The sequence below is a fragment of the Lepidochelys olivacea genome, assembly GCF_965140295.1.
Source record: "Lepidochelys olivacea isolate rLepOli2 genome assembly, chromosome: 6".
NCBI classification, from domain to species: domain Eukaryota; kingdom Metazoa; phylum Chordata; order Testudines; family Cheloniidae; genus Lepidochelys; species Lepidochelys olivacea.
This window is the reverse complement of record NC_140416.1, coordinates 82,501,328-82,522,655: the sequence shown is the minus strand read 5'-3', so window position 1 is coordinate 82,522,655 and position 21,328 is coordinate 82,501,328. Positions and strand designations below refer to the sequence as shown.

General features: G+C 43.9%; 1 protein-coding gene across 2 annotated transcripts in view; it reads right to left on the bottom strand.

The window, feature by feature from the left end:
• PRORP (protein only RNase P catalytic subunit) overlaps positions 1–21,328 on the bottom strand; it is a 107,134-nt gene that overhangs the window by 60,914 nt on the left and 24,892 nt on the right. For both annotated transcript variants that reach the window (XM_084632004.1, XM_084632005.1), the window contains exon 5: positions 11,919–12,026. In XM_084632004.1, the coding sequence (XP_084488130.1) occupies positions 11,919–12,026 (108 nt within the window). The remainder of the gene's footprint in view (positions 1–11,918; positions 12,027–21,328) is intronic.

Sequence of the window (21,328 nt, the reverse complement as noted above, 5' to 3'; positions counted from 1 at the left end):
GCCACATCAGGTTTTGGAAATTGTATGGAGGGCCGGTTAGGGGAGGCTGTGCCTCCCCTAACAGCTAGGCATGGCATGGCATGGCCTGGCCCCCGCCCCCATCCCCCGCTTCTCACCCCCTGACGGCCCCCCCAGGACTCCGGCCCCATCCAACCCCCCCTGTTCCCTGATGGCCCCCCGGGACCTCTGCCCCATCCATCCCCCTCCCCCGCTCTCTGTCCCCTGACTGCCCCCTACCACCTCATCCAACCCCATCTCTCATTCCTGACTGCCCCCCCAGGACCCTTGCCCCATCCAACCACCCCTTCTCCCTGTCCCCTGACTGTCCCCCAGATCCCCCGCCCCTGAATGCCCGCTGCCGTCCCATCCAACCCCTCCTCTCATTCCTGCCTGCCCTCCTGGGACCCCTGCCCCATCCAACCACCCCTTTTACCTGCCCCTGACTGCCCCCATTCAACTCCCCTGTTCCCCACCCTCTGACTGCCCGTCCCCATCCATACCCCCGCCCCCTGACCACCACCCCAAACTCCCCTGTTCTCTATTCAACACCCCCTGCTCCCTGACCATGCTGCCTGGAACACTGGTGGCACGGCTGCACCAGAACAGGCAGCTGCGCCGCTCAGCTGGAGCCAGCCATGCGCCGCGCAGCACAGAGCACCAGGTCAAGCAGGGCTCTGCAGCTGCGCTGCCCCAGGAGCTTGCAGCCCCGCCACCTAGAGCATTGTGCCGGCAGTGAGCTGAGGCTGCGGGGAGGGGGAACAGCAGGGGAGGGGCCAGGGATTAGCTTCCCCGGCCAGGAGCTCAGGGGCCGGGCAGGAGAGTCTCGCGGGGCCAGATGTGGCCCACGGGCCATAGTTTGCCCACCTCTGTTCTATAAGGAAATTATTCAAACATCTGTAAGTGTAGCATTTTACGTCAAACAATAAGAGTCAGAGAATGTTCTATTTCTAGTCAAATAAAGTTTTTTATATAAAGAGATTATTCAATTGTTTACACAAAGAACAGCAATTTTTCATAAGGGTTATTTATTTATTTAGTGTGTGCATAGTCATCTAGCCAAGCTATGGCATCTTCAGTGGCGTTGTTGGATCATATTAAAGAAGTTCTGTATTAAAATCACAAATGAGTATGATTCCCCATAGTTTAAATTCCAGGGTATTACTAATTAAGAGGTCTCTTGGTTTTTGGTACTGTTTCTCTCCCTCTGTGTGTGAAACTTGCAAGCTGCTAATTGTGTTCTCAAATTCAGTACACTCTAAGACAGAGTCTGTTCTCAAAGCAATTCTTTGCAACAACAACTACTCACACAGAGAGAGACTGAAAGCAATACTCTGTAACAACAGAAACAGCACCCAGAGACTCCCCGCCTTTTGTTGTATTCATCTCGCTTTGTTAACAATTGTGATTAAAATAGAGATAGAGGATGTATGTGAATGGATGCTTGGAGTGAATAACAACTGAATGATCGGGGAGGAGCCAGCCTAAGAATCCAGTGTCCATCGGCTGAAGAAGGCATCAAGTGGAAATAACCAGAGGACCCCCGGAGGGCAGACTGGAATCCACCCAACAGCCTCAAGGATGGGAGAACCAAAGAACAAGATAACATCTGGCAGCACGGAACCGTCAGGAATGTGCTATCTGCTGATTGATTCAGCAACAGCATGATGAAGCAATTCCCACAGACTGGCAAAGGAAGAAATTCCTACAAAAATGGACTCTAGAAAGTGAGAACTTTGGGGTCTGATTCTGCAAACCAACTTCCAGGAGCATCAGATGAGCATCTGACAAGGCCCTGCTCCCTCCTCATGTCCAGGCCACCTGGCCAGTGGCTTGGCATGAGCAACTCTAAGGCTGGTAACTATGATAACAACCTTGCAGAACCTGTGTGTGTGTGTTTGTATGAATGAATGTGTGAATAAATATGAGATTGAATGGAATGTTATAGCTATAACTAACTGCTTACTATGATTCTTTCAGTATTCACAATAAATGTGGTATTTTGCCTTTTTCCCTTTAATAAGATCCTGCTGATTTTTATTTTATTGGTATAACAGCGTGATGCAGTTCTAGGCCACTGCTGAACCTCGTCATCAGGCATTCATCGACAATGTGCGTCATCGTCTGTGTTGCACCACAGCTGCACAAAGGGCTGTCATGAAGGCCCCAGAGATACTGGTTAGCTGCACAGAGATCTTGCCCTGGTCTGGAACCTGCTCAACAGGAACCATTGGCGACAGGGCAGATCAAAACCAGACGGGTAAATTGTGGAGTCAGCAATGAGGGACTGGTTGGGGATTATAACAGATATCCATTCCTCTCACCAGAGTGTTTCCGCCCTAACATCCTGGCATGGCAGATGAGACCGTAGTGGGCGACGTGATGGCAAACGTGTAGCTGATGGTTTAAAAAGGGTTATTGACTTTGTTCATTTAGAGAAAGATTTTAACAGTGATCAAGTCATGTTGTTAAGGAGGTAGAGCCATTTGTAACATGGAGGCCTGGATTTTTGCATTTTGTGCCTCTTGTGTACATGTTCACTTTATCCATAGCAGCATGAATGCTGGTTTCATGGTACTGTGCCAGAGAACTTCCCAAAACATGAGTATACAATTAAATCCTGTTCCTGGAATTTTCTTTGCAATAGCCACAATACACATTTGTTGAAGAAAAACTGGTGAAAAGAGAAGGCTGCTAGTGCCTAACACACAGGAGAAACTGCTCCAAAACATTCCTATACAGCTGCCCAGCTGACCTGCTGACCCAATGAAGGTATAAGCTATCTGGCGGCTACTTAAAGTTATTCATGTAAATTTCCTAAATGTCAAAATATGTTAGGAATGACAATGCAATTAATTTAGTCATTTCCTCAACTTTTGCTGTTTTATCCATCCCGTTCTAGAGAGAAATTCCCCCCCATCCACACATTGCACTCATTTCCCAAGACATCTACCAAATGCTGGAAGGGAATTACAGACATTAGGTAATCAGAAAAAGGGAGCAACCTTGTATCACTGCTTTGGGGTTTAATCACATGAATACTTAAGGGTAAACTGCGGTCTTCTTTGGCAATAGTACAGTATCCAGTAGTAAAATATTTAGTCGCTAAATATAAAGTCTTACAAAAATCTCAGACAGGAAAAACACATTCTATTAACATTTAAATAACGACTGAGGATGCACGAAGGTGATCATTTGTAGTAACTTGAATCCTATTCTTTTTCTTGCATATAGCAATGTCTCACACTATTATTTACAGAGCACCTAAAGTGTGCCACACAAAATAAACGATATGGTCTGAAGAGCTGAAAATCTGAATACAGTAATGTCAGACAGATTTGGGAGGAGAGGGTTATAAATTATTCCAGAGGGAATTCTATGCCAAAAAATTAAAAATTCTGTGAAGAAAAAATAAAAATGCTGAGCACAATATTTTAAAATTCAACAAAATTCTGTATATTTTATTTGTCAATAAATAAACGTGGAGATTTCAGCATGGCAGTGGGAAGCATGGGCCACTGGCTGCACAAAGATGGGAGATCACCCTACAGTGCTCTGCCTGGGACACAGACTCCAAGGTGATGCTGCACATGACCCTGACATGGTGCAAGGGCTGGGCCTGCCCCAGAAATATCCTGGGGCCCTGGGGAAATGTACCCAAAAATGACATTTTATGTTTAGTGGATAGAAAAAAAATGGAAAGACAGAGAAGTCAACTGGGTACATTATGATTCACGTTGTGGTTTCTAGACTGAATTTCTTAATGACACACTCATTAAACTGTCTTGTTGCCAAATGCCATTTGCTTTTGACTTCAGAACTTTGTGTATTAATAATGAATTACTTGCCTTGGAAGTTATTTGCATAAAATACTGTTCTCATGCCACTGCCACAGACAGCAAACAAGATGAGAGATAGAGAAAGCACCTTGTGAATTAATTCATAGAGCAGACCACTTAAATGCACAGTTAAGAACCATGGGATATCTGGCCAGAAATCCTTCCCAGAACATGAGCTAGTACAATTCTATTGTGGATTCAACTATTTGGGTCCACCTGAGCTAGGTTAGCCCAGACTAACTCTACAATAAAAACACACCCATAGCGTTTCCTGTTCTATATAGTGGACTCTGCACCTGACTTTGCCATCAGGTATAAAAGTATCAATTTATAGATTAAGAGTAAGAACAAAACCAGAAATCAGAAAGAATATTTTTAAAGCTTCCTAAAAAGTCAGAGGCTGAGAATAGGGAAAAAACTAGAAGAGGAATATTTATTTTCCATTTTGCAGGGCTTTTCTTCTCTTTTTTTGTATGTGCACGTGCATGCTCAGAATATTAGCTTCGACTTCTCCTGTCTGGTAGGGTGCTATGCTGCCAGTAGGCTACTGAAGCCATGAAAGCATCCCCTAATGCACTGCAGGAGTAATTAACTCAATATTTTACCTAGCAAACTTACTGATTCAAACTCTTTTGAAAGCAGAAATTCTAGGTAGGTCTACACGTACAGCGCTGCAGCTGTGCCACTGTAGAGCTTCTATAAAGACACTACCTACAACAACTGGAAGCGGCAAAGAGTCCTGTGGCACCTAACAGATGTATTGGAACATAAGGTTTCATGGGTGAATACCCACTTCATCAGATGCATGTACTGGAAATTTCCAGAGGCAGGTATAAATATGAAAGCAAGAATCAGGCTAGGGATAACAAGGTTAGTTCAATGAGGGAGGATGAGGCTCTCTTCTGAGGCTACTTTCCTCAGATCCCACTGAGGAAATACACTAAGAAACTGCACCATCTACTCAGGACACTCCCTACACTAACACAGGAACAAATCAGCATACCCTTAGAGCCCCAACCAGGGCTATTCTATCTACTACCCAAGATCCACAAACCCGGAAATCCTGGACGCCCCATCATCTCGGGCATTGGCACTCTCACTGAAGGACTGTCGGGATATATGGATTCTTTACTCAGACCCTACACCACCAGCACTCCCAGCTATCTCCGTTGACACCACTGATTTCCTGAGAAAACTACAATGCATTGGTGATCTTCCAGAAAACACCATCCTAGCCACCATGGATGCAGAGGCTCTCTACACAAACATCTCACACACAGATGGAATACAAGCTGTCAGGAACAGCATCCCTGATGATGCCACAGCACAACTGGTTGCTGAGCTCTGTGACTTTATCCTCAAGCACAATTATTTCAAATTTGGTGACAATATATACCTCCAGACCAGTGGCACCACTATGCGCACCCGCATGGCTCCACAATATGCCAACATTTTTATGGCTGACCTGGAACAACACTTCCTCAGCTCTCGTCCACTCACACCCCTTCTCTACCTACGCTACACTGATGACATCTTCATCATCTGGACCCATGGGAAGGAAACCCTGGAAGAATTCCACCACAATTTCAACAGCTTCCACCCCACCATCAACCTCAGCCTGGACCAATCTACACGGGAGGTCCACTTCCTAGACACCACGGTGCAAATAAGTGACGGTCACGTTACCACCACCCTATACCAAAAACCCACCGACTGCTATGCCTACCTTCATGACTCCAGCTTCTACCCGGACACACCACACGATACATTGCCTACAGCCAACCGCTGAGGTACAACCGCATTTGCTCCAACCCCTCAGAAAGAGACCAACACCTACACCAAGCATTCTCAAAACTACGATACCCGCACAAGGAAATAAGGAAACAGATCAACAGAGCCAGACATGTACCCAGAAGCCTCCTGCTGTGAGACAAGCACAAGAAAGAAACCAACAGAATTCCTCTGGCCATCACATACAGTCCTCAGCTAAAACCTCTCCAACACATCATCAGTGATCCACAACCGATCCTGGACAATGATCCCTCACTTTCACACACCTTGGGAGGCAGGCCAGTCCTCACCCACAGACAACCCGCCAACCTGAACCATATTCTCACCAGCAACAACACACCACACCATAGTAACTCTAACTCAGGAACCAATCCATGCAACAAACCTTGATGCCAACTCTGCCCACATATCTACACCAGCGACACCATCACAGGACCTAACCAGAGCAGCCACACCATCATTGGTTCATTCACCTGCATGTTCATCAATGTAATATACACCATCATGTGCCAGCAACGCCCCTCTGCTATGTACATCGGCCAGACTGGACAGTCCCCTTGTAAAAGGATAAATGGACACACATCAGATATTAGGAATGGCAATATACAAAAATCTGTAGGAGAACACTTCAATCTCCCTGGACACCTAATAGCAGATTTAAAGGTAGCCATCCTGCAGCAAAAAAACTTCAGGACCAGACTTCAAAGAGAAACTTCTGAGCTTCAGTTCATTTGCAAATTTGACACCATCAGCTCACGATTAAACAAAGACTGTGAATGGCTAGCCAACTAGAAAAGCAGTTTCTCCTCCCTTGGTGTTCGCACCTCAACTGATAGAAGAGGGCCTCATCCTCCCTCATTGAACTAAGCTCATTATCCCTAGCCTGATTCTTGCTTGCATATTTATACCTGCCTCTGGAAATTTCCACTACATGCATCTGATGAAGTGGGTATTCACCCACGAAAGCTTATGCTCCAATACGTCTGTTAGTCTATAAGCTACCACAGGACTCTTTGCCACTTTTACAGATCCAGACTAACACGGCTACCCCTCTGATACTTAACAACGGGAAGGCTTCTCCCGTTGGCATAGGTACTCCACCTCCCAGAGAGTCAGTAGCTATGTCAACAGGAGAAGCCTCCTGTAAAAATAGCGTTGTCTACACCGGGAGTTAGATCAGTATAACTGCATTGCTCAGGGATGTGGATTTTCAACACCCTAGAGTGATGCAGTTATACCGGCTTCCGTTGCTAATGTAGACCAAGCATGAGTAACAGCAGCAGCCTATGATTAACTACAGTGGTTCAGATGATTAACCTAGTACTCTGGCTAAATGATCCCTTCCCTCAAGAAGACTGGGGTGAACCCAAGCAACTGTCCCCTTGAGTAGAAGGAAGTAACATTCACATTCTCCCAACATATGGATACTTGGGATCCACTGTCCATCCAGAAAATCTCATTCAATTACATCATGTAATGGGAGACAGCTAAAAAGTGACAAGTTTTTAAAGTGCTTATATACCAATGCTAGAAGTCTAAATAATTGGATGGGCAAACTAGAGTGCCTTGTATTAAATGAGGATATTGATATAATAGGCATCACAGAAACTTAGTGGAATGAGGATAATTAATGGGACACAGTAATATCAGGATACAAAATACATCAGAAGGACAGAACAGGTCGTGCTGGTGGGGGAGTGGCACTATATGTGAAAGAAAGCATAGAATCAAATGAAGTAAAAATCTTAAATGAATCAAACTGTACTGCAGAATCCCTATGAATAGTAATTCCATTGTTGAATAATAATATAGCAGTAGGAATATATTATTGACCATCTGACCAGGATGGTGATAGTAAGTGTAAAATGTTCAGGGAGATTAGAGAAGCTATTAAAATTAAAAAAAACCTCAATAATAATGGGGGATTTCAACTATCCCCATATTGACTGGGTACATATCACCTCAGGAAGGGATGCAGAGATAAAATTTCTTGACACCTTAAATGACTGCTTCTTGGAGCAGCTAGTCCTGGAACCCACCAGAGGAGAGGCAATTCTTCATGTAGTGCTAAGTGGAGCACAGGATCAGGTCCAAGAGGTGAATATAGTTGGACCATTCGGTAATAGTGACCATAATATCATTAAATTTAACATCCCTGCGGCAGGGAAAACATCACAGTGGTCCAACACTGTAACATTTAATTTCAGAAAGGGGAACTACACAAAAATGAGGAGGTTAGTTAAACAGAAATTAAAACGTACACCAAAAGTAAAATCCCTGCAAGCTGCATGGAAACTTTTTAAAGACATCAAAACAGAGGCTCAACTTAAATGTATACCCCAAATTAAAAAACAGTCAGAGAACCAAAAAAGAGCCACTATGGCTAAAAAACAAAGTAAAAGAAGCAGTGAGAGGCAAAAAAGCATCCTTTCAAAAGTGCAAGTTAAATCCTAGTGAGGAAAATAGAAAGGTGCATAAACTCTGGCAAATGAAGTGTAAAAATATAATTAGGAAGGCCAAAAAAGAATTTGAAGAACAGCTAGCCATAGACTCAAAAAGTAATAGCAAAAAAACTTTTAAGTACATCAGAAGCAGGAAGCCTGCTAAACAACCAGTGGGGCCACTGGACGATCAAAATGTTAAAGGAGCACTCAAGGATGATAAGGCCATTGCAGAGAAACTAAATGAATTCTTTGCATCAGTCTTCATGGTTGAGGATGTGAGGGAGATTCCCAAACCTGAGCCATTCTTTTTAGGTAACAAATCTGAGGAACTGTCCCAGATTGAGGTGTCATTAGAGGTTTTGGAACAAACTGATAAACTAAACAGTAATAAGTCACCAGGACCAGATGGTATTCACCCAAGAGTTCTGAAGGAACTCAAATGTGAAATTGCAGGACTATTAACTGTCATCTGTAACCTATCATTTAAATCAGCATCTGTACCAAAAGACATCGTGGATATAGTGTATTTAGATTTTCAGAAAGCCTTTGACAAGGTCCCTCACCAAAGGCTATTAAGCAAAGTAAGCAGTCATGGGATAATAGGGAAGGTTATCTCATGGACTGGTAACTGGTTAAAAGATAGGAAACAAAGGGTAGGAATAAATAGTCAGTTTTCAGAATAGAGAGAGGTAAATAGTGCTGCCCCCAGGGGTCTGTACTGGGTCCAGTCCTATTCAACATATTCAGAAATTATCCGGAAAAAGGGGTAAAGAATCAGGTGGCAAAATTTGCAGATGATACAAAACTATTAAAGATGGTTAACTCTCAGGCAGACTGCGAAGAGCTACAAAAGGCTCTCTCAAAACTGGGTGACAGGGCAACAAAACTACAGATGAAATTCAATGTTGATAAATGCAAAGTAATGCACATTGGAAAACATAATCGCAGCTATACATATAAAATGATAGGGTCTAAATTAGCTGTTACCACTCAAGAAAGAGATCTTGGAGTAGTTGTGGATAGTTCGCTGAAAACATCCACTCAGTGTGTATCGGGAGTCAAAAAAGCGAATGGAATGTTGGGAATCATTAAGAAAGGGATAGATAATAAAACAGAAAATATCATATTGCCTCTATATAAATCCATGGTATGCCCACATCTTGAATACTACGTGCAGATGTGGCTGCCCCATCTCAAAAAAAATAGATTAGAATTGGAAAAGGTTCAGAAAAGGGCAACAAAAATGATTAAGGGTATGGAACAGCTTCCGTATGAAGAGAGATGAATAAAACTGGGACTTTTCAGCCTGGAAAAAAAGATGACTAAGTGGGGATATGATAGACTGAGGTCTATAAAATCAAGACTGTTGTGGAGAAAGTAAATAAGAAAGTGTTATTTATTCCTTCTCATAACATAAGAACTAGGGGTCACCAAATGAAATTTAATAGGCAGTGGGTTTAAAACAAACAAAAGGAAGTATTTTTCCATACAACGCACAGTCAACCTGTGGAACTCCTTGCCAGAGGATGTTGTGAAGGCCAAGACCACAACAGGGTTCAAAAAAGAACAAGTTAAATTCATGGAGGATAGGTCCATCAGTGGCTATTAGCCAAGATGGGCAGGTATAGTGTCCCTAGCCTCTGTTTGCCAGAAGATGGGAATTGGCAACAGGGGATGGATCACTTGATGAATACCTATTCTGTTCCCTCCCTCTGGGGCACCTGGCATTGGCCACTGTCGGAAGTCAGGATACTGGGCTAGATGGACCTTTGGTCTGACCCAGTATGACTGTTCTTATTGGAAAGGGAAGCCCTAGATTCACTGACAGGGAAGCATTCAAGTGGAAAGCTGGCCCCTCCACACTGCCTTGCTGGACCTCCCTGGCATTCTGACCCCTGAAGTCCCCCTCTGGCTACACAGCAGCAGCTGCAGAGGGAACCAAGAGGGGGTCAATACCGCTTAAAGTATTAACAACTCCCAATCAAATGTCTGAGTCAAAGCTAGAGGGCTCAGCAGTAATGATATTGTAGAGTGACCAGTCCCCCTAATCCACTTCTTCCAGCTCCTAGAAAGCATTTAGAGCCCTGACTATGTGAAGTTCCACCAGAGAACATTCAGTGGAGTTCAGGAAGAATGCTAATGAACCAACACTGTCCCCTCTCTTCCCTCCCCATCCTTCTCATACCCAAGATAGATCCACTGGAACTGGATCCCTATGCTTGAGGAAGTGGAAGATACAGTCCTGAACTCTGTATTTAAAATAAAATAAAAAAAAAACAAAAAAACGTGCAGCAGTAGCACACGGGACTTTTCCAGGATAATCAACACTTCCTTCACTGTGTGTTCCCAAGTAAACAACTTGTAAACTTCCTGTTTTACTTTCTTAACTGGGAAAGTACCCCCCATTCATGGGCTAGTAACTCCACCAACATCCTCATTGTCTTAAGCAGTCTTACCAAACCTCCCTGCCTCAACAGCTTTTATCTCTAAATATGAAACTAATAGTACTTATCTGCAGCACTCACAACGATATTTGAAAAGCACTTCACAAAAATTGTGTTTATTATAAATAGCATGCAGTCTTATTTCCTTCAATATCTAGCTCATTTTATAACTCAGCTTTACTTTTAAAACCTTGAGAGCTTAAAATGTAACTTTAGAAGTAGTGCCAGTAGCTGAACTTTTTTTCAAAATTTTAAACAAATATTTGCCTGACAAAGAATCTAAACAGCTAAGAGCTCTCTATAATAATTATCACTAAAGCAAGATTACAATCACACTGAAGGGAAAGAATGATCTGAGCTCTCACTGTAATCCCAGAGCTCAAAAGCTGGTACAGCCCCCTAGTGTGGATGTCTTTTATGTTGACAGAAGGCGTTTGTCAGTGTAGGAACACCTCCATTAGCATGGGCGGTGTATAATGGAGGCTGGGGAGGCTACGCTGCCAGGTGGGAAAGGGAAAACAGGGGCGGAATTGGGGCCCCCGGAAAAATCTCCCTCCACCACAGCACAGAGCTTTTCTGGTCTTGGGGCCACAGCGGGGCGGGGTGGGGGTGGCAGAGGGGGAAGAGGAGTGAGCGGGGGATGCAGCAGGGCCTCAAGGGGGGAGGGAGAGGTGGAGTGGAGGTGGAATGGGGACGGGGGCTGCGGTGGAAGGGACAAAACGAAAGAGGGGCTCTGGGCTAAGAGCTTCAGCCAGGGTCATGAGCTCCACTGTGGTGCCGACCGAGCCCTCAGCTCCCTCTCCCCCCATTGGGAGGGGGCTGAGAGCAGTGGGGGGCACCACCAGAGGAGGCAGGGCTGTGGGAAGCTTCACCCGCCACTCATGTCCATTAGCTATGCTAATAGAATCTGTCAGTCTCTAAGGTGCCACAAGGACTCTCATTGGTTTTGCTGACACAGACTATCAGGGCTACCACTCTGAAACTAGACATTTTGTCAGCATAGCTATGTTGGTCAGGGGTGCGTTTTATCATGCCCCTGAGTGACATAACTACACCAAAGTGTAGATCAAGCCTGAGATTGTGAGAATCTTCAGCAAGTGAAAGAAAGTTCTTGTATAGGATATAGATTTAAACTGCAACCAAGTTCCTGCCTACACAGGAAAACTGACCAGCAGGGGTTCTCTTCTCTAGTACTATACATTACAATAATTATCTTCTCCTGTCTGATTTGCATTAACATATTCAGTATTCAAACTCAAAAGATTTCTCTAACATGTGCTACAAAAACGTTGCTGATCACTTGCAAGAGAGGGTAAGTAATAAAACAAGGCATTGATTGCTTTATGCTCAGCTTAAGTGTACTGAAAAGTGAAACTCCTTATGAATAATTAACCCGCACTTACAGTTTGAGACTGGTTCCTTTTGTTAGAAACATTGGCAACATTGAGTCCATCTATCACAATATCATACGGAGGATGATTTTCTACAAAGTTTTGAAATTCTTCAAGTTCCTAGAAAGAGGAGAAAAGAAAAAAAAATTAAATTAATAGGATTTTTTTAAGCTTTTTTTAAAAAAAAAAAGACCAAAAAACCCTAAACCTCTCACTTTACTATCATCTGCTGCCTTTGATATCTTTAATAAAATATTTGCTGCAACACCTTCAAGGGACGGTAACATAGTACTAGATGCTTTCAATTACATTTTTCTTTGCTTACAATTGAACAAACTCCACTGCTTCTACCCCTCTTAAACTCACAGTATAAACTGAACATTTTTGACAAAAATAGGCAGGTCAGTCAAAATCTGACAGAAGCTTCAAAACTTCAGGTAGGTACAGCTTTTTTATTTCATTTAAAAAGAAAATAGGAGACTTGTGTTCCATTCCCAGCTGTGCCACTGACTAGCTGTGTAACCATGAGCACGATACGTTGCGTCTCTGTGCTTCGGTTTCCCCATCAGCAAAATGGGAATTTTAGCTTCTTTAGTAAGCTATTTAGCTTCTTTAGTAAACAGCTTTGAGATCTCTGAATGGAAAGCATTAAATAAGAGATTCTTGTTGATATATTTGCTTATTACTCTGGTTGTAAGGCATACACAAAGCTTTTAAAGCAGGTAAAATAGAGAACTTTGCTATGTCAGAAATGTCACCCAATGGCTGATCAAAGAGCATCTCTCCAACTCTCCTAACCAAAGGGAAATCATACCTGAATCAGACCTGTCTAGAAGAGCTCTGTGTAAGCTCAGAAGGTTTTCTCTCACCAACAGAAGATTGTCCAATAAAAGATATTACCTCATCCACCTTGTCTCTCACTAGTATCCTGTGGGACCAACATGGCTACAACAACATTGCACGCAGGGATTGGTAGCATTTAACAGAGGAGGAACTCTGTCGTGAATAACAGATTACTAAAGCCTTCACACACCTCTCGCTTCACAAGTCCTAGAATTTGCATTCCTGCACAGGTTAGCAAGCCATAGGACATGGCAGTTACATAGATTAGGGGAGGCTTTGTACTAAATAGGGCTTTTTGAAACTATGGGAATGGCACAGCATTGTCTTTGTGCAGGGGGTTGGGATCCCTCAGGGGGTTGCGAGGTTATTACATGGGGGGTCGCGAGCTGTCAGCCTCCACCCCAAACTCCGCTTTGCCTCCAGCATTTATAATGATGTTAAATATATTAAAAAGTGTTTTTAATGTATGGGGGGGGTCGCCCTCAGAGGCTTGCTGTGTGAAAGGGGTCACCAGTGCAAAAGTCTGAGAACCCCTGTCTTTGTGGAATGCTTTGTAATTTTACCAGATTCATGCACTAGATCAGTGGTTCTCAAACTTTTGTATTAATGACCCCTTTCACACAGCAAGCCTCTGAGGGCAACCCCCCTTATAAATTAAAACACACAATTTTATATATTTAACACCATTATAAATGCCGGAGGCAAAGCGGGGTTTGGGGTGGAGGCTGACAGCTCACAACCCCCAATTTGAGAACCCCTGTACTAGATCATGCAGCATCTGCAAGTAACACTTTCTACCACCCTAGGTTGTATAAGATGCTGTCAGTGTGAATTCTAATCAGTTTTTTAAAAGTAGCTTCAGATTACATGTGACCTGGAGTCCCCAGTGACGTTATTTGGAGTTTTACAATCACCCATTTTGGGTTTTGTGGGGTGGTTTTAAGTTTTTCTCTCTCCCGTTGTGCTTTGTGAAAAATCCACACAAATAACTGAGGAAACTGACTGATTAGACAGGAAAACAGACACAGAAATGACTACACTCAAAAAGGTGTCAAACAGAGAAAGAAAACTACAAAAATAAAGAAAAAATATTTTTCCTCTCATTGCTTTCAGTTACAATAATCTCAGCTGTAACCTGTAACAACAGCAAGTAAAACAATTGCAGACAAAAATGTGGCTTGGAAGTTGACAATGTCCCCTTCACCAACAAATGCAGTGTGCTAGATTCAGCTTTCTTTTCTGCTGATGTGGAAAAAGAGAAACTCAGTTGAAGTCAGTGGATTTACACATATTTTAGCAGAATTTCTGAATTAGTGTTTAATGGAAAGCTTTTTGTAATGTAATCACTAGAAAACCTTCAGCAGATAGAGGCTTCTATGTGTATTCAGTTCCCGATATGTCACACACTATTCTGAAATATATTTCAAGTTAGTCACTGATAAACCTGAGCAATATATTGAAAACATCAGCATCATCAGAGTACATTTTAAACCTTCGGAAAAGTAATTACCTGACAACAAACATGCAGGGAAATCCCTCGGATTATGGAACATGAAAATATGTACTGCAAGTTACTACAGTTTAAGGTGTGTCTCCGAGATGAACCCAATCAACTCGCGTGTCATCAATCTCCTCCAATTACCTCCTGCATATCTCTAGCACAAAAGGAAAGTAGAACTAGCCACACAAGTATACTTTGTTTCTTAGAGCTTGGCTACACTTACATTTTATAGTGCTCTAATTTGCTGGCTCAGGGGTGTGAAAAATCACACATACACACACCCCTCCCCCCCTCCGAGTGCAGCAAGTCAGAGCGCTTTAAAGTGCCAGTGTAAACAGGCTCCGAGCGCTGGGAGCCACGCTCCCAGTGCTCGGAGCTAATCCCCTTGTGGAGGCGGATTACCAGGAGGGCGACCACACTTGCACTTCAAAGCACTGCCGTGGGAGCGCTCCCCCAACAGCGCTTTGAAGTTTCCAGTGTAGCCATGCCCTCAGGAAACTGCTATGTGACTGTTACTAAGAACATGCCTATGCAACTATTCTGCGTAGTACCCCCTGTAGTACACCCAAGAAACCATTTTCATGACATTAATGGTATTATTAATAGTTCTTCTTGGGAGAAGTTATTTGGACATTTTAGAAGATTTTTGGACATTTTATAAGGTGACAATCCTTCTCCCACTGAACTCAAAGGGAATTTTGCCATTGACTTCAACTGCAGCAGGACATCTCTTTTTAAGTGTAGCTTAATGCTGTACTTAAAAACAGAATCCCAGAGATAGCAGATAAAGATACACAGATATATTTTATTGAAGACACTAAGGCGTCCCTTCTCAAATTGTCCTTGAGACAGTAATGGGTCTGCTGTCTGGACAATACATTTGAGCTGAAGGATTCATCATCCTTACACCATGATCACTCATTAAATTATTCGGCTTCTGAGGTGGTAAAGGCCAATGAGAAGGTATTGGGTGCCATGTCAGTAGAGATTAACAGGGTTTCCCTGTGGGGAGAGGAGATGTTAGTTTTCTTGACAATGCTGCAAGACCCTGCTCAAGAAACTAACTCCTGACATTAACAATCTTAACAACTGACCACTTTCCAATCTCCCTTTTTTGGGAAAGGTAATAGAGCAGGTTGCAGCCAGAAAACTAAGAGTTTTGGGATTCCTCAAATTTGCATGAGCTCTATCAGATACAGGCTTGGGCATGAGACAAAAATTGTGCTGGTGGCACTAGTTGATTATTTCTTCCCAGAAACTGAAAATGAAGAAGTGTTCAGGTTGATTATTTTACATCTATTAGCAGCCTTTTACACTATGGACCAGAAGTTGATGTGTATGGAAAAAGCTTCGTCCTAAGAGGTGTCACTGGAGGACTGGTTATTAGGGAGACATGGACTGCAATGTGCTCCATATGCTGATGAAGCCCAGCTCTTTGTTTCTATCAAGTCTGATCCAGATGGTGCAGTGGAACAAATTACCTAGTGCCTACACAAACTTGGTTAGTTCTCATTTTGAATAAGACTGATATGATGTTGGTGGGTTGGGGGAAGCAGTCAGAAGAGCTATTGAAGTGCCACTGTCAGAGGTAGCATGACCACCATTTGTAATATTGGTGTATATTCTAAGTATTTTATTACAACCTGGGCTGCTCCTGGATGCCAAAGCACTTTTTTCCATCTGTGCCTAGTTATACTCCAATCTAGACTTTGCCATAATGAATCTCATCTCTGACCTTGACAAAAGATATAATGTTCTCTACACAGTGCTGCCCTTTAAAGTAACCGAATCACAGAAATGTAGGAATGGAAGGAACCTTGAGAGGTTATCAAGTCCAGCTTTCTGCACTGAGGAATGACCAAGTAAATCTAGACCATCCCTCACAGACGTTTGTTCAACTTGTTCTTAAAAGCCTCCAGGAACAGGGATTCCAAATCCCCTTGGAAGCCTATTCTAGAGCTTATCTAGCCTCATAGTTAGAAAGCTTTTCCTAATATCTAACCTAAGTCTCTCTCTTGCTGCAGATTAAGCCCCATTACTTCTTGTCCTACCATCAGCAGACATGGAGAATAATTGATCACCATCCTATACATAACAGCACTTAGCATATCTGAGGACTTATCAGGCCCCTCCTCAATCTTTTTTCCTCAAGACTAAATATACCCAGTACTTTTTTAGCCTTTCCTCATAGGTCAGCTTTTCTAAACCTTTTATCATTTTTGTTGTTCTCCTCTGGACTCTCCTGAATTTGTCCACATCTTTCCTAAAATATGGGCCCAGAATTGGACACAATAGGCCAAGGCTTCACCAGTGCTGAGTAGAACAGGACAATTACCTCCCATATGTTACGGACACTCAAGTTAATACACTCCAGAATGATAGTAGCCTTTGTTACAACAGCATCACATAGTTGGTTCCTATTCAATTTATGATCCACCATAATCCCAAGTTCCTTTTCAGCAGTACAACCACTCTGCCAGTTATTCCCCATTTTGTAGTTGTATATTTGATTTTTCCTTCCTAAGTGAAGTACTCTGCACTTATCTTTACTGAATTTCATCTTGGTGAATTCAGACCAATTCTCCAATTTGTCAAGGTCCTTAATCCTGCTCTCCAAAGGGCTTACAACCCCTTTCAACTTGGTATCATCTGCAAATTTTAAATCATACTCTCCACTCCAATATCCAAATCATTAACAAAAATATTGAATAGAACCGGATCCAGGAATGACCATGTGGGATACCACTGGATATGCCCTCACAGTTTGACAGTGAACCACTGATAACTGCTCTTTGAGTATAATCTTTCAACCAGTTGTGCACCTATGCACAACCTAGTTGCACAACCTAGTTGTGACCATGAGTTGGTTGAGTTCAGGATCCTGACACAGGGAAGAAAAGTAAGCAGCAGGATACGGACCCTGGACTTCAGGAAAGCAGACTTCAACTCCCTCAGGGAACGGATGGGTAGGATCCCCTGGGGGACTAACATGAAGGGGAAAGGAGTCCAGGAGAGCTGGCTGTATTTCAAGGAATCCCTGTTGAGGTTACAGGAACAAACCATCCCGATGTGTCGAAAGAATAGTAAATATGGCAGGCGACCAGCTTGGCTTAACGGTGAAATCCTAGTGGATCTTAAACATAAAAAAGAAGCTTACAAGAAGTGGAAGGTTGGACATATGAGCAGGGAAGAGTATAAAAATATTGCTCGGGCATGTAGGAATGAAATCAGGAGGGCCAAATCGCACCTGGAGCTGCAGCTAGCGAGAGATGTTAAGAGTAACAAGAAAGGTTTCTTCAGGTATGTTGGCAACAAGAAGAAAGCCAAGGAAAGTGTGGGCCCCTTAATGAATAAGGGAGGCAACCTAGTGACAGAGGATGTGGAAAAAGCTAATGTACTCAATGCATTTTTTGCCTCTGTCTTCACTAACAAGGTCAGCTCCCAGACTGCTGCGCTGGGCATCACAACATGGGGAAGAGATGGCCAGCCCTCTGTGGAGAAAGAGGTGGTTAGGGACTATTTAGAAAAGCTGGACGTGCACAAGTCCATGGGGCCGGACAAGTTGCATCCGAGAGTGCTAAAGGAACTGGCGGCTGTGATTGCAGAGCGATTGGCCATTATCTTTGAAAACTCATGGCGAATGGGGGAAGTCCCAGATGACTAGAAAAAGGCTAATGTAGTGCCAATCTTTAAAAAAGGGAAGGAGGAGGATCCTGGGAACTACAGGCCAGTCAGCCTCACCTCAGTCCCTGGAAAAATCATGGAGCAGGTCCTCAAAGAATCAATCCTGAAACACTTACATGAGAGGAAAGTGATCAGGAACAGTCAGCATGGATTCACCAAGGGAAGGTCATGCCTGACTAATCTAATCGCCTTCTATGATGAGATTACTGGTTCTGTGGATGAAGGGAAAGCAGTGGATGTATTGTTTCTTGACTTTAGCAAAGCTTTTGATACGGTCTCCCACAGTATTCTTGTCAGCAAGTTAAAGAAGTACGGGCTGGATGAATGCACTATAAGGTGGGTAGAAAGTTGGCTAAATTGTCGGGCTCAACGGGTAGTGATCAATGGCTCCATGTCTAGTTGGCAGCCAGTGTCAAGTGGAGTGCCCCAGGGGTCGGTCCTGGGGCCGGTTTTGTTCAATATCTTCATAAATGATCTGGAGGATGGTGTGGATTGCACTCTCAGCAAATTTGCGGATGATACTAAACTGGGAGGAGTGGTAGATACGCTGGAGGGCAGGGATAGGATACAGAGGGACCTAGACAAATTGGAGGATTGGGCCAAAAGAAATCTGATGAGGTTCAATAAGGATAAGTGCAGGGTCCTGCACTTAGGACGGAAGAACCCAATGCACAGCTACAGACTAGGGACCGAATGGCTAGGCAGCAGTTCTGCGGAAAAGGACCTAGGGGCGACAGTGGACGAGAAGCTGGATATGAGTCAGCAGTGTGCCCTTGTTGCCAAGAAGGCCAATGGCATTTTGGGATGTATAAGTAGGGGCATAGCGAGCAGATCAAGGGACGTGATCGTCCCCCTCTATTCGACATTGGTGAGGCCTCATCTGGAGTACTGTGTCCAGTTTTGGGCCCCACACTACAAGAAGGATGTGGATAAATTGGAAAGAGTCCAGCGAAGGGCAACAAAAATTATTAGGGGTCTGGAACACATGACTTATGAGGAGAGGCTGAGGGAACTGGAATTGTTTAGCCTGCAGAAGAGAAGAATGAGGGGGGATCTGATAGCTGCTTTCAACTACCTGAGAGGTGGTTCCAGAGAGGATGGTTCTACACTATTCTCAGTGGTAGAAGAGGACAGGACAAGGAGTAATGGTCTCAAGTTGCAGTGGGGGAGGTTTAGGTTGGATATTAGGAAAAACTTTTTCACTAGGAGGGTGGTGAAACACTGGAATGCGTTGCCTAGGGAGGTGGTGGAATCTCCTTCGTTAGAAGTTTTTAAGGTCAGGCTTGACAAAGCCCTGGCTGGGATGATTTAATTGGGGATGGGTCCTGCTTTTGAGCAGGGGGTTGGACTAGATGACCTCCTGAGGTCCCTTCCAACCCTGATATTCTATGATTCTATGTCATAGAAAATACATCAAGACCACATTTCCATAGTTTGCTTATGAGAATCTTGTATGAAACTGTATCAAAAACCTTCCTAAAAATCAAGATATATCATGTCTTCTGCTTCCTCCTATTCACTAGGCCAATAACCCTGTCAAAGAAGGAAATTAGGTTGGTTTGGCATGATTTTTTCTTGAAAAATCAACACTGGCTATTTCTTAGAATTGTATTATCCTCTAAGTGCTTATAAATTGATTAAGTTTGATTGGTCCAGTATCTTTCCATCATGTGAAAACTAAAGTTACTATGTAAATATGCAGGCCGGCTTCTTAAGTGGAGTTACCCATTGGAAGCACATTACACAAAAGGTTCAGTGTCTGAACTAGGTTCCAATAGGTTTAAGGGTGGAATTGAGAAAGTATTAGCATTAACCTATAAAGTTCTAAATTGTTTCGTAACTGGATGATAATAAGGAGGATGTGATTTTTAAGGGTCCAACCTCTCACAACCTGCTAGAGCTCGAGGTGCTTTGTCAGATGTGACAGGGTCAGGCCAGATGGCTACAGGAGAGTGATTCCCTCCCCCCCCCCCAAGAGTAGTATGGTTTTTATTACATCACGTTCATACTGAAAAGATTAAGTTGTAAGATTGGGAGTGGTCACTGTGTTCAGATAAAAAGGCTTATTTACAAAGATGTTTACTTTACAGTTTTACATAAGACATGATTCTTCATAACATACAAAGTATCAAATCACAGACCTAGGTCTAGAAGGCAGATATATTAGCCCCAGGTTAAGTAGGTCCCTTTTCCCTGGGTAAGGTAACAGGGAAGGTTTTTTTTTTTTTTTGAAACAGAAAAGAATTTTATTGTGTAACGCTTGCAAAGAGTTACCAAAGAAAACAAAACAAACTATGCAACAAAACAACGCAAACAGAAGGTATAACACAGCAGCTTTCAGGAGGGAGAAGTGTTCAGGCTAGCCTGGGCCCAGAGCGGGGGGGCTTCCTCGACCCTCGTGGTCTTCCACCCTCCTGAGTTACCTGGTGGCCTAGAGCGGGGGGGGCTTCCTCAACACTCGTGGTCTTCCACCCCCTCAAGTTACCTAGTGCCGCGCCCAGTGTCACCGATTATCCCTCTCCTGAGAGTGCCCGGCAGGATGGGCACGGCTGCGGGGTGGGCGGTTTGGGGGTGGCGGGGTAGACACCTATGTATTATAGGACCCCTCCTAGATGACAGTAATGATGGTATCCACAGTGGCAACGGCTGGGGCTGGCGTCTCTCACTCTTTCCCTCAATCAAAGGGTCAGACGGAGGAAACCGGATGGGGTCACCGAGCAGAGAACCCTGGACAACGCCCACCGCTCCTCAAAGGCATCAAGGGAGTCAGTGGACGCCGCCCAGAGGAACTCCGCCCAGATACGTGAATGTACTGAAGATCGGAAAAAGGCCCTACAATCGCAGGACGCTTCATAGGCCAACCTCCCCTCTCTGGTTTTATAAAAGGCTGTTTTAGCCAAGGCTAGGAGGAGGTTGACCAGGAGATCTCGCAATTTTGTGGGGCCACGGATGGGGAGTGCATAGATAAAAAGGTGAGGGGAGAAATGAAGCCAAAAGCACAATAGAATATTTGTGAGGAGCCAGAAAAGGGGCTGCAATCTGGCACACTCTAAAATATACGTGCACCAGGGTTTCCCTCACATTACAAAAAGGGCAAGTATCCGGGATGGGGGTAAACCGTGTCAGGAACACGCCCGTGCTCACAGCTCCGTGAAGGAGCCGCCAACTGATGTCCCCGACGGGCCTCGGGACCAAGGTGGAATACAGGCTGGCCCACCGAGGTTGCTCACCCTCCAAAGGTGGCAGGAGGTCCCGCCACTTTGTATCGGGGCGGGACACCAGGGTGTGGGTGTGAAGGGTGTGAAGCGTGAGTGTGTATAAATATTTCCGTGGTGCGATTTGAAAACTGACCGGCTGCAGTTCATGCAGCCGGCTTGCAGTGAAAGGGTGAGGG